Here is a 12438-nt window from a genome sequence, read left to right on the forward strand (position 1 = left end):
AAAAAAAAAAAAAAAAAAAAAGAATTTAGAGGGGTCACAATTCAGTCCATAGCAGGGTTCCTGTTACATTCTTGGCTTTGTAAGGAAATGAGTTCTCATGCCTTCTTCCCTGACTCAGCTCAGGTGAGCCCCTCCTCCATCACATCATGCCACAGAATCCAGGGGAAAGGTTCTACCTTCTCCCTTCTCTGGGCTCAGCTCCGGAACTGTCAGCAAGGCTACGCCCTCCTGGCCTCCTGTTCTTCATGGGTGGTTCGGAGCAGCTCTAGCTCCAGGCTTTGTCTTAAGGGTCCTGTGTCACCCTGTAGGGCAGAAATGCTTGGCCAAACTCTCCCAGTGTGGCACAGATGTAACCGATGATGCCATGACGTTCACAGATTCTTGCTCCCCACTCTCCCAGCCCAGCATCACACGTGTAATAGCAGCAGGAAGCAGAAGCCCCAGCCAGCATCTCAGTGCCTTCGCAAAAGATGCTCAGAGTTCAGAGTACATCTGTTTTACTGGGTGTTTCCTTTAAAGGAATGGGCTGGATTTGGTTCATCCAGGTGATGCCTGGGTAGAGAGACTTTCCTTACAATAAGCCCCATGACAGCATGATGCTGGGAACAGAGAGACCCTCCTGTCTCGAGGTTTCATTCAACAGCTTATCACTGGGCACCAGTCATGTGCTGGGCACAGGTCTGGCAGCTGGAGATGGAGCAGTGGGCAAAGTCCCTGCTTTCCTGGGGGTTGTCTTTTCATATCTCACTGAGGGGAAACAAGCAACATGCATGTAGATATCAGAAATGGTGAGACTTGAGGCTAAAATGATGCGAGAGGTGAGCCATTCAGCTATTTGAATAGAGAACAGCAAGTACAAAGGCCCTGAGGTGGGAACAGGCTTATTATGCTGGAGAAAATGTTTACATTTGTAAACAGCTGTAGTTTTCAAAAGCAGTTCCCACCACATACAGGATTTTTAAAAGAGACCATCAACCCGAAACAATAGTTGTAATGAGCATTGTTAAACCCCAGTTTGTAGAGTATCACATGACTTGTAAAACTCTTGGCTATCTAAGTGTTCGACCCAGTTTAATTGATGGGAAACAGAGGCCCAGGGGCCAAAACAACTTGATTAAGGCCAACCCGCCTTTAGGAAGCAGTGGCCATTCCACCAGGGGCCGGGTCTGAGTTCACGTCATACTAATTCCCTGAGGTTTACTATTTGTTTTTGGCAAGTGTTTGTCCTGAATTTGATAGAGTCTCCAGAAATCTGGCCTTAAAAAAAATAATTTTGAAGAAGCCATATTTCCAATGGGAGAAGGGCGTTAGGAGCCTGAGAATTTCAAACGTGCATCACAGTGATTATTTTCCCCTCCAGGAACATAAAAAACAGCATTTTAAAGCTACGAATGGAGAGGTACCATGTGGCATTAGTAGCACAGGGTCTTGGGTCCGACAGGTCTGGATTCAAATCCCCCCCGGCCCCGCCCAGTGTAACCTGAGACAAGTTACTTCAGCTCTGTGAGCCTCGGGTGGGCATCCTCATCTGCAGAATGGGGACACTGCCAGCACACATCTCAAGGGTTGAGGTCAATGGAGAATTTCTGTGAAGCATTTGGAAGAGAACCCACCATGAATTAAGCCCTGGACAGGTGTCAGCTCCTACCCGCTGCCCTGGGCCTTTCCCACCCAGCCTGGCCTCCGCTGCAGGTTCTGTCACTCACAGTAACAAGACCCCTGCTGGAGTCCCCAGCGCATGCTGATCAGGCAAGTGTGGTCCAGGCTGTGCTCCAGGACTGGGAAGAGGGAGAGTGAGATGCCCTTGGCCTTGTAGAGCTCACACCTGGTATAGTGAACACAGAGGCAGGCTCTGGGCAAGGGGTGGCCGTGATGCGGGGGGGCGGCGCCGGGAGCCAGGGAGAGCCCTGCTGGTGGGGGGACACCTGAGGGTGGGGAGGAGTGGACCCTGCCCGAAACCCCCCAAGTCTTCCCTTCATTCTTGGAGGAAGGTCCCAGGTGTGTGTGCTCCGGCCCCGTGTCACCCCAGCCCTTGTGCCCAGGTCCAGCCTTGCATCTGCTGTCCCCCTGCTGGGGACATATTCCTCAAATGTCACCCGAGAGCGGCTGCCCCATGGCCTTGCTTAACCAGCTGCTCCCCTGATTTACTTTTCTTCCTGTCACTTCTCACTACTTGGTCTTTGCTGACTGACTGTCTCCCCACGAGGCTCTGAGGGCAGGGGACCTGCCGTGTCCCAGCGCCCAGAACAATGCTGAGTGCAAGCACAGCAGAGAGGCACAACACAGCACACAGCACACACAACACACAGTACACACAACACAACACAGCACACACAACACAACACGGCACAGCACACACAATGCACAACACAATACATATAACACGCAACTCACAGCACACACAACACAACACAGCATATGCAACACAACACGGCACGGCACACACAATACACAACACAGTACATATAACACACGACACAAAGCACACACAACACAGCATACGCAACACAACACGGCACGGCACACACAATGCACAGCACAATACATATAACACACAACTCACAGCACACACAACACAACACAGCATACACAACACAACACGGCACAGCACACACAATGCACAACACAATACATATAACACACAACTCACAGCACACAGAACACAACACACAACTTTCAGAACACAGCACAGCACACACAGCACAACACACACAACACAACACAGTACAGCACACACAACATAATATAGTACAACACACACACACAACACAACACAGCACAGCACTGCCAGGCATTCTGGCAGCACTGAGCTGCATCTGACCCGGCCTAGAGCACCAGCTGCCTGTGTTGATGGGAAGAATGCATCCCAGTTTGCCCTGGATGGCCCCTGTCCGTTTTGCCTGCATTTGGCCCATGGGATGCAGTGATGTGACGTCATCAGCCTGGCCCCAGCGAGCATTTCAGTTTTCAAGCCCTATTAAGTAAGGGGAAAAGTGGGTGCAGGAAAAAAATCAATCAGCCCATGGTACCTTTCCCAGCAGAATGATTCTGCACATTTGCAAAATGTTCTCCCGGAGTGAAGATTGGAGTCGATCCACTCATATAAACTTGCTTTGTCCTATCCCTCCCCAGGCTTTATTCCCCAGCACCAGCTGGCCTGCACCACAGATATCTGCTGGGACCACAAGCAATTGCAGTACCACCCTCACCCCTCACTGCCCCTCCCTGCCAATCCATCCACTGCACTGCAGAAGCCTTCCTAACACGGCGTAGCACCACCCCTCCCCAAAGACCCTCCCTGGCTCCCCCGTGCCCAGAAGATGAAGTCCTGGTTGCTTAGCCTCACACCCTGAGCCCCTGGGCCCTGTGCTCACCTCTACAAATGCACTGGCTGCCTCTCTCATGAGCTTCTCCTGCTCCATGTCACACCATTTTCATTTGCAATTTTTCTAACATCTACATACCAGGCTCTGTTCTAGGCGCTGGGGATACAGCACTTGCTCTCATGAAGCTTATATTCCAGTGCAGGGAGACAGATCAGTGATGGCACATAGAAGGGGCTCCATAAATGTTGGTTCACTGTTGGTCACACCAACCCTCTGAGTGGGAACCATTGATGCAGTTTCACAGGTGAGGTGAGTGAGTTCTCAGAGAGGGTAAGCAACTTGCCCAAGGTCACACAGCCAGGAAGTAGCAGAGCTGGAATGTGAACCCATGTCTTGAGATGACAAAGCTCTTAAGCACTGCCCCTTCCAGCCTCCCATGACTGGATGAGAGACTGACTCTAGTTATTAAAAAAAATTCAGGAAAGACTAGAATGAGAATCAGCTTCTCAGGCTGATTTTTTTTTTTTAATAAAAATATTTATTTACTTTTTTTTCACTTAATCTTTTAAAAAAATTTTATATTGGGGCACAGTTGATTTACAATGTTGTATTAGTTTCAGGTGTACAGCAAAGTGATTCAATTATACATATACATATATCCACTCTTTTCTAGATTCTTTTCCCATATAGGCCATTACAGAGTATTGAGTAGAATTCCCTGTGCTATACAGTAGATCCTTGTTGATGATCTATTACATATATATTAGTGTGTATATGTTAATCCCAAACTCCTAATTTATCCCTTCCCCCCCCCCCTTTTCCCTTTTGGTAACCGTGTTTGTTTTCAAAGTCTGTGAGTCTGTTTCTGTTTTGGAAATAAGTGCAAAAAATGGGCAGAAGATCTAAATAGACATTTCTCCAAAGAAGACATACAGATGGTCAAAAAGCACATGAAAAGATGCTGAACATCACTAATTATTAGAGAAATGCAAATCAAAACTACAATGAGGTACCACCTCACACCAGTCAGAATGGCCATCATTAAAAAGTCTACAAACAATAAATGCTGGAGAGGGTGTGGAGAAAAGGGAACCCTCCTGCACTGTTAGTGGGAATGTAAAATTGTACAGCCACTACGGAGAACAGTATGGAGGTTCCTCAAAAAAACTAAAAATAGAGCTACCATATGATCCAGCAATCCCATTCCTGGGCATATATCTGGAGAAATCCATATTTGAAAAGATACATGCACTCCAGTGTTCATAGAAGCACTATTTACAATAGCCAAGACATGGAAGCAACCTAAATGTCCATCAACTGATGAATGGATAAAGAAGATGTGGTACATATATACAATGGAATATTACTCAGCCATAAAAAAGAATGAAATAATGCCATTTGCAGCAAGAAGGATGGACCTAGAGATTATCATACTAAGTAAGTCAGGGAAAAACAAATATCATATGATATCACTTATATTTGGAATCTAAAATAATGATACAAATGGACTCAGGCTGATTTTTAAAGCCCAGAAGTTGTTCCTGGGAGATTTTTGCAAATCCTTCGAAAGCTGTAAAGCATTGTCCTCCTTCCACGTGGCATTGTGATTTGCAAGGCCCTTTCCCCCAGGTCCCCATTTCACCCCCAGGGTTACAGGGTCCCTGTGCAGTTATTACAGAAGAGGCATTCCACACAGAGAGATTATTTGATTACATGACTCTCCAAAGTCCACCCTCTGGTAAATTGGGGGCCCGGGATCCAAGCAAGGGTCTAGCCGAGTTCTGTGCTCATTCTCAGATGCTCTCTGCCTGCCCGCCTTGCAAGGGGGTCTCTGGAGGGCGGTCACAGTCTCCCTCAGGTGGAAGAGAATTAGAAACATACTGGGCTTCTCGTCCTTTATAGAGCACGTACTCTCTGCCGACTTTGCTATAAGTACTTTGCACAGATTCACTTGCTAAATCCTCAGATGTGGGCGACACTATTACCCCCAATTTACAGATAAGGAAACCAAGGCCAGAGAGGCTGGACTACTTGCCCAAGGTCACATATCTGAGAGCAGGAGTATTCTTCATCTCTCTTCCGTGCCAATCCATCTTCTGTTTTGCTGCCAGTGTGATCTTTCCAGAATCAAAATCTCATTATTTCCTTACTTGAAATCCTTCATGAGTTCTCCATGACACCCCCAAATCTGCAAGTTCCTCATCGGGACATTCCAGACCCTCTGAGCTCTGCCCCCCTGCATTCCCAGCTCCCTGCACACACACACAACATTCCTTCTGCCTGGAGTTCCCTTCCCTCTTTGGCATCTGGAAAACCACAGTGGGCTGGGTTTTGGGTTTCGCTGGACCCACCAGCCCACACTTCAACTCCTTACCCCCCTCACCTCTGCTCAAGTGTGATCTTCCCTGAGCACCCATATGAAATAGCACCCCATTCCTTCCTTACCCCTGCTCGACTTTCTCCGTGACATCTGTATTCATCCAGGGCACCATCTATGTATTTGTGTAATACCATTGTCTGAACCTGATGGGACCACAAACTCGAGGCCCCAGGCATATTGAGCCATATTTGCCGAGTGGGTGAATGTGCCCACAGTGGTGGTTCTCAGAGTGGGGTCCCCCGACCAGCAGCAACCGCATCACCTGGGGGCCTGTGGGGGATACAGCTTCTCAGGTCCCACCCTGAACTGCTGAGTCAGAAACTCTGGGGGAGGGCTCCTGGGATCCGTAGGGCCTCCAGGTGATGCTGATCTGAGTTTGAGAATCTGGACAGAAGGCTCCTCCGGACTGATGATGGGTCCACATGCTTAATTCGGGCTGACCTGAGTCGCCGCCCTTCAGCCCGACAGTGCTCTCCAGGGGAGTGAGGTCTCCATGTACATTCAGGACTGGCAAGGCTGTAGCCAGCTAAGCAGCTGTCCGGGGATATCAGCCCTTGAGGGGTATTGAAGTGCTACTGGACACATGACAAACTGGAAAAGGTTGTACTTACCAGACCCCCTGGGTGGGATGCTGTGTGGAACTGGAAGGAACGGATTGATAAACCACCGAGGCTTGGTGTGCACCCCTAGGGGCATTCGGCAGGTGCAGAGCCAGGTAGGTGACCAACTGTCCCTGTTTCCCCGGGACTGATGAGTTTCTCAGGACTCTGGACTTTCAGTGCTAAAACCAGGAAAGTCCCAGGCAAATGGGGACAGTTTGTCATCCTAAAACCTAGCACTACGTGAGCTTCTAAGAATCTGAGTGGATGCTGCAGCCATGCCTACCACCGGCACTCATCTCTGCACCAGCTCTGAGGCTCCAGCTGAATAAATCTTGGACAAGTCATTTGGCGCTACAAATCCATGATCTTTATTAACCTGCCCAAGGCACCTCCGTGTCTTGGTCTAGTCTTGATATTTACGTTTTTAAAAGAGTACGCGCTGTATAATTCCATTACCATGCATTTCAAGAACAGGCAAAATCTACTTCTAGTGACAGGGGTCAGAACAGAGTCACATGGGGGCCTGAGGGAGCCTCCTGGGTGCTGGAGAAGCCCTCAGTCTTGATTCGGGGGTGGAGAGACAGGCCTGCACACATATAAAAGTTAGTCGAGCTGCCCACTTATTATTTGTATGTGTCACTGCTTATACGCCACACCACGATAAACAACGAAGAGTAATGTTTGAACCTGGAAATTTTACTTTTTCTGATACAGAACTTAATGTGTTGCAGAGAATCCGAGAATTGGAGGATAAACTGGAGGTCCAGAAGCGACATCTGAAAGAGCTGGAGGAAAAGGTGAGTGGTGTGAGCTCAGACCACCCCCTGGGCTTCTCTCCATGAGTCGTTCACATGGAATATTCTCTTCTCCTGTCAGTTTCATGAAACCCAAGGAATGGGCTCTGTCTCCAGCCCTCCCTTCTCTGCCCATGTCCCCCAAACTGGCAGTCCAAGAAATAGGTAGCCCCATCAAGTACTTTTCTAGGGAAGAAAAGCACAGTCTGGGGAATTCCCTGGTGGCGCAGTGGTTGAGAGTCCGCCTGCCGATGCTAGGGGACGCGGGTTTGCGCCCCGGTCCGGGAAGATCCCACGTGCCGCGGAGCGGCTGGGCCCGTGAGCCACGGCCGCTGAGCCCGTGCGTCCGGAGCCTCTGCTCCGCAACGGGAGGGGCCACAACAGTGAGAGGCCCGCGGACCGCAAAAAAAAAAAAAAAAAAAAAAAAAAAAGACAAAAAGAAAAGTACAGTCTGGGATCAACTTTGTGTGAGGGAGGAGGAGGGTGTCTATTCTTTTTTCCACCAAAGACCTTCAGGTGAACCCCTCTAACAATACCTCACCTTCTTTTGTGAGCTGTAAACCAGCCACAGACATTGGACTCATTCACCTTGAACGACATATATGCCAGAAACCAGTGAGCATTCTTAGAAGTCTCCCTCCAGCAGGAAGTATGGCTGACACCCAGCCCCATTGTCTCCCTATGGCCATCACCATTTTAAGGGTGAGAACGCTGAGCCTGAGAAAGATTCAGACACTTGTCCATGATCCCACAGCTGGAAAGGGATACCCGGGGTCTCCAGGGATGTCACACCAGTGCCCCCGCCACACGTTGTTTGTCCAGACGGACAAATGAGTCCACACATGCGGCATCTTTGTCAGGGCACTTACCACTTCCTTTCCATCCACTAGCTTTTATTCATCTCTTTATCCAAGACAGTTCTTGCCACAGAATAGGGCATCATCGAATGTTTGCAGAATGAGTAATAGATGAGTAGAGAGAAAACCTACAACTGCACATTTTATATCGCAGAGGTATGCTCACACGTGGGAACAGGTGAAGGGCTCTGACCCCAGCGGGGTGGTCCGTTGGGGACAATGTGCCTCAGGAAGCTTGAAGGGTGATATGCCGTCACCCCGGGGAAGGAGATGGAGATAGGGCATTTCTGGGCTTCAGGTATCTGAGGCTGGTCTTTGGAGAGAGGAAGCCCTCTCATTCCATGAACAGAGTGAGGCCAAAGTCACGAAAGCCACCAGAGAGCAGATTCAGGGCTATCTACAAATGGGATGACAGCCCGCTCTGTCTAGAGGGAATCAAATACAATGGCCCAAAGAGACAGAACAGCTCTTCAGATGGTACACTAGCTTTCTCTCCTGGGAGTCAGCTATTACACAGGTTAATTCACCTTCCTGGCATCTTCCCATCTGCACCTGGAGCCCTGGGGCCTACCAGCCTGCACAACCAGCAGCGGGGCAGCAGAGGGTCATGGCTGGAGGATTTGGGCCCGTTCTCCTGTTGGCGCCCTGGAAATCCCATGGAAATTCGGTTTAAGCAGATTCCTAGAGTCCCCATCTGCTGCATGCCATCCCCCCTCCCCAGCTTCCAAGGTTATTTTGAGGAGCTGAGGGGATCTCAAGGATACTTCAAGGATTTCCCCGCGGGCACTACTGGCCTGGGCTGGTAGAAAAATAACTCCAGGGCTTCCCTGGTGGCGCAGTGGTTGAGAGTCTGCCTGTCGATGCAGGAAACGCGGGTTTGTGCCCCGGTCCGGGAGGATCCCACATGCCACGGAGTGGCTGGGCCCGTGAGCCATGGCCACTGAGCCTACATGTCCGGAGCCTGTGCTCCGCAACGGGAGAGGCCACAACAATGAGAGGCCCGCGTACCGCAAAAAAAAGAAAAAAAAAAGAAAAAAAAAAAGAAAAATAACTCCAGCCACCATGGTCAGTGGTCAGGAACTCTGTCCCTGCCACACTCCACAGGCTGGTCTTGGCAAGGACCTCCCCTACCCCAGGCCTCAGTTTCCTCATGTAGAATATGAAGAGCTAGGTGATTCTAAATGCCCCTTCTAGCTCTAACTTCCAATGATTCTAAATTTTGTTTAAAATTTGGTGGCTATCTGTTTGGATTTTCATTTTTTCAATAACAATTTACGGGAGCTATTACCTTGATTTGGAAAAAAATAATGAATTATTTTCAAAAGCCCTGGATAATGTTCAGACATGTTTCACCTAATCACCAGCAATTCTTTTTGAATAAAGCAAGTAATAAATAAACTAAGGGGGAAAACTCTACTCTCAAACTGACCTGTATAATTTTTCATTCCCTTAAAGCCATTTTTTTCTGCAAATTTTTTCTTTTTAAAGTAGACTAATCAAATGGCACAAAAGATTTTAAACAGTGGAATCTCTTGGGAGAGTGGGCCCTGGCAGGGATGGTATAGGGGCCGGTCCGCAGGTCGGACTGGATGACCTGTGACTGGGTGGAATCTTCCTTGATCCTTGTACGCATGTCATGCCTGGCCTTTGGTGGGACCATCAACTATGACTACTGGAGAGGTCTTCCTCTGTATATACTGTCCTGCCAGGTTCTTCAAGAAAGTCACACCTCTGCACCAAAAAGCCCTGGTCCATGGTGTACATCTCCCCTGTCTAAATTAGCCAGATGTTTGGGGACTGTGTAGGGACAACCCACCCTGGGTGACACATCCCACAGGATGGGTTTCTCAGGTGAAATCAGCTCCTAAAGCCCACTGACTTCCTGTGTCTCTTTCCAAACCCAACCCCAGTGGTGTAGTTCTTGTGAAATGCTGTCACTGAGTTCCATACTACATATCTTACATCTTTTTTTCTTTTCTTTTTTTCCCCCCTCATTTTCTTTTGGTCTTATTTTATAGTTTTTGTTCCTTTTTTTGTTTTTCTCACTAGCATTCATTCTGTGGCCTTGATGACGTCAGTGAGCCAGGAACTCGGGTTGGTATCCTTTCATTTTCACTGATAAAAATGATTTTTCTAAAAAGGAGATTTCCTCCCAGCTCTGACTGTAACATTCCTTTAGGTGCCATGGAAGGTGGCCTTGTGGTAGATTGCTCCTGGTCAGGCTCACTGGCCCCGGGGCATCCGGGTGTCACTGGCGAGTTCCACCCCTGAGAGGAAGATCAGGGAGCTCTCTGTGAATAAGATAGGACAATGGGGACCTGGCTGTCCCCCTGTTGTATTTTATCTTGAGAAGGCGGTTGTGGCTTTTCCCAAAGGTTCTTTCTATTTTGGCTTCGGTTTTGGGTGCTCTCTATTGCCTGTGGGACAGTAAATTCACCATAGGGTCCAGACCAGGGTGGGCTTCTGGGATCAGGGGTCTGCAGGAGTAGGAGGCTGATGGGCAAGTCCATGACCTGCGTACAAAATGTCCAGGAAGCCTGTGTAAAGAGCCCAAGCTCCTTGCCTCTCCCCCACCACCTGCCCTGGACCCCAGGCCTGGTTTTGATGCCATCCCGGCAGCTGGTCCTTCTCTGGATCATTGGACCCTGCGTGTCTTATCCTGAGTTCCTTCTTTGGCACCCAGGCCTCCCCCATTCTCCCTGTTCTGAGTGCCCACCATGGACTGGGGTCTGCCAGGGCCCCTAGAGTCTAGAATTCTGCTGCTGAATCCAGCCCAGGTGAGGGCCCTGTGAATTCTGAGGATGCCCTCAGCCTACTAGCCGCCTGGACCCCCAGGCTGAGCTCTGACACTTGTCCCTGCCTGATGTCCTTGTGGATACCCTGAGCCCAATCCCTGCACACAGGGCTCTTCCTTGGATCCTCTGTGCCCTGGTCCTAGGACAGCACTTGGCACATGGTTGATGTTCAATCCGTGCTTGTGCAGCAAATAAAGGAATGATCCCAGGTCTGATCAGACTGGGAGTGGGGGTTGCCATAGTGGGTTGGGGGTGGGTGCTGGGAGACAGGCCATCTGAACCCTATTTCCTCGCTCCCTGGATTGTCGGGGAAGGTCCCTCAGTGGGCTCAGCTGGAGAGTTCAGGGCAGTGATGGGAACAGGTGAGGGCAGATAAGCCAGGGGCTTCCCCAGCCATTCTCACCCTTGGTTCTTGTGTCATGTCAAATTATTTTTTAATTTTCCAGGATAGAAAAAGAGCTTATGGAATAAACTGAGTCCTATGGCAAACCCAACCCCACTCAAACCAAAATTCAACAGCAAAACAAGCTATTCCAAGCCCAGAAACTGAAACCAGAATTCACAGATACTACACGACAGCTTGAACGGGAGGCATTTAGGATCTATGGCTGGGTCCTGGCTGGGCCGAGCTGTAGGAGCTCTGCAAGGATGATGGGGAATTTGTCAAGCTCAGGGCCACATCCAAGTCCCCATTGTGGCACCTTCAAGAGCCCGAGGGGCAGAGACCTGAATACCAGGAAACTAAGTGCAATTACTAGAAATGGATTGATTGGAGAGCCACTGCACTGTCTGGGGACAGACTGCATCCTTGTCCCTGCACAGCATGCCTCCCCTAGCTGTGGTGTGTGCCCGGCTAGACACTGACTGTGTACATATGTCTCCATGAACTGTGCTGTGTGCATCCTGGAGTCTATCAGCCAGAGTGACTTGCAAATGTCCCTGTGATCTGAACCCAAAGTCAAGCCCTAGTCAACAAAACCCTCCAGATCTGTGTGCAGCTGAATTCAGCAACTGTTGGCCAGAGAGAGAGGACTGCAGCCTCACCCACTGTGGACGGTGGACCCCAGGACCTCGGATTTACAAGGGGGAAGCCACAGGCTCCATCACTCTTGAGGGTGAAAGTCCCAGAGCTTGACTGCACCTGGGCCATTGTAGATCAAGGATTGAGAGGTGGACAGCGTCCCCGCCTAGACCACACTCGGGCTGTCTCACATCTGGGTGGTAATTTGCAAGGGGCTGGCCAGGAAGAAATGCTGGGATGTGGAGTGATCCCTGGAGCACCCGCGGGAAATGAGGCTCCTTCCGCAGTGGTCTGAGACCAGGTCCACTTTCTCACAACCTCGGAGGAGGAGACGGCCATTCCTGATCCCAGGAGACCTGCCTCTGCACCACGCCTCCCAGGAGAACGATGGATTGGGTGGGGCTGCCGAGGAGGCCAGGACACCAGCTGATGGAAGTCAAGCCCAGGAGCAAATCCTGGAGAAGAGAAGTTACTTTCGGATGTTGTCGCTCTTGTTATTCTAGGGTGAGCAGGTGGGTGGGGGAGCATCTCCAGGAAAAGGCACCTGCTCGTATGACTGATCCCTCCCAAACTTTTGGAAGGAAGATGTTGGGAATCAAAATAGATCAAGTGAAATGGAAGGTAGTGAATGTGAAGGAAAGGACAGCTGCATCTTGTTGGAAG

General features: G+C 49.7%; 1 protein-coding gene across 1 annotated transcript in view; it reads left to right on the forward strand.

Moving 5' to 3' along the window:
- JAKMIP1 (janus kinase and microtubule interacting protein 1) overlaps positions 1-10057 on the forward strand; it is a 134391-nt gene extending 124334 nt beyond the window's left edge. Inside the window, exons 20-21 of the mRNA XM_007462458.1 lie at positions 7040-7105; positions 9978-10057. Coding sequence (XP_007462520.1) covers positions 7040-7105; positions 9978-10028 — 117 coding nt within the window. The 3' untranslated portion in view covers positions 10029-10057. The remainder of the gene's footprint in view (positions 1-7039; positions 7106-9977) is intronic.
- Positions 10058-12438: the final 2381 nt, after the last annotated feature.

The sequence above is a fragment of the Lipotes vexillifer genome, unplaced genomic scaffold (genome assembly GCF_000442215.2).
Source record: "Lipotes vexillifer unplaced genomic scaffold, Lipotes_vexillifer_v1.1 scaffold1824, whole genome shotgun sequence".
NCBI lineage: Eukaryota > Metazoa > Chordata > Mammalia > Artiodactyla > Lipotidae > Lipotes > Lipotes vexillifer.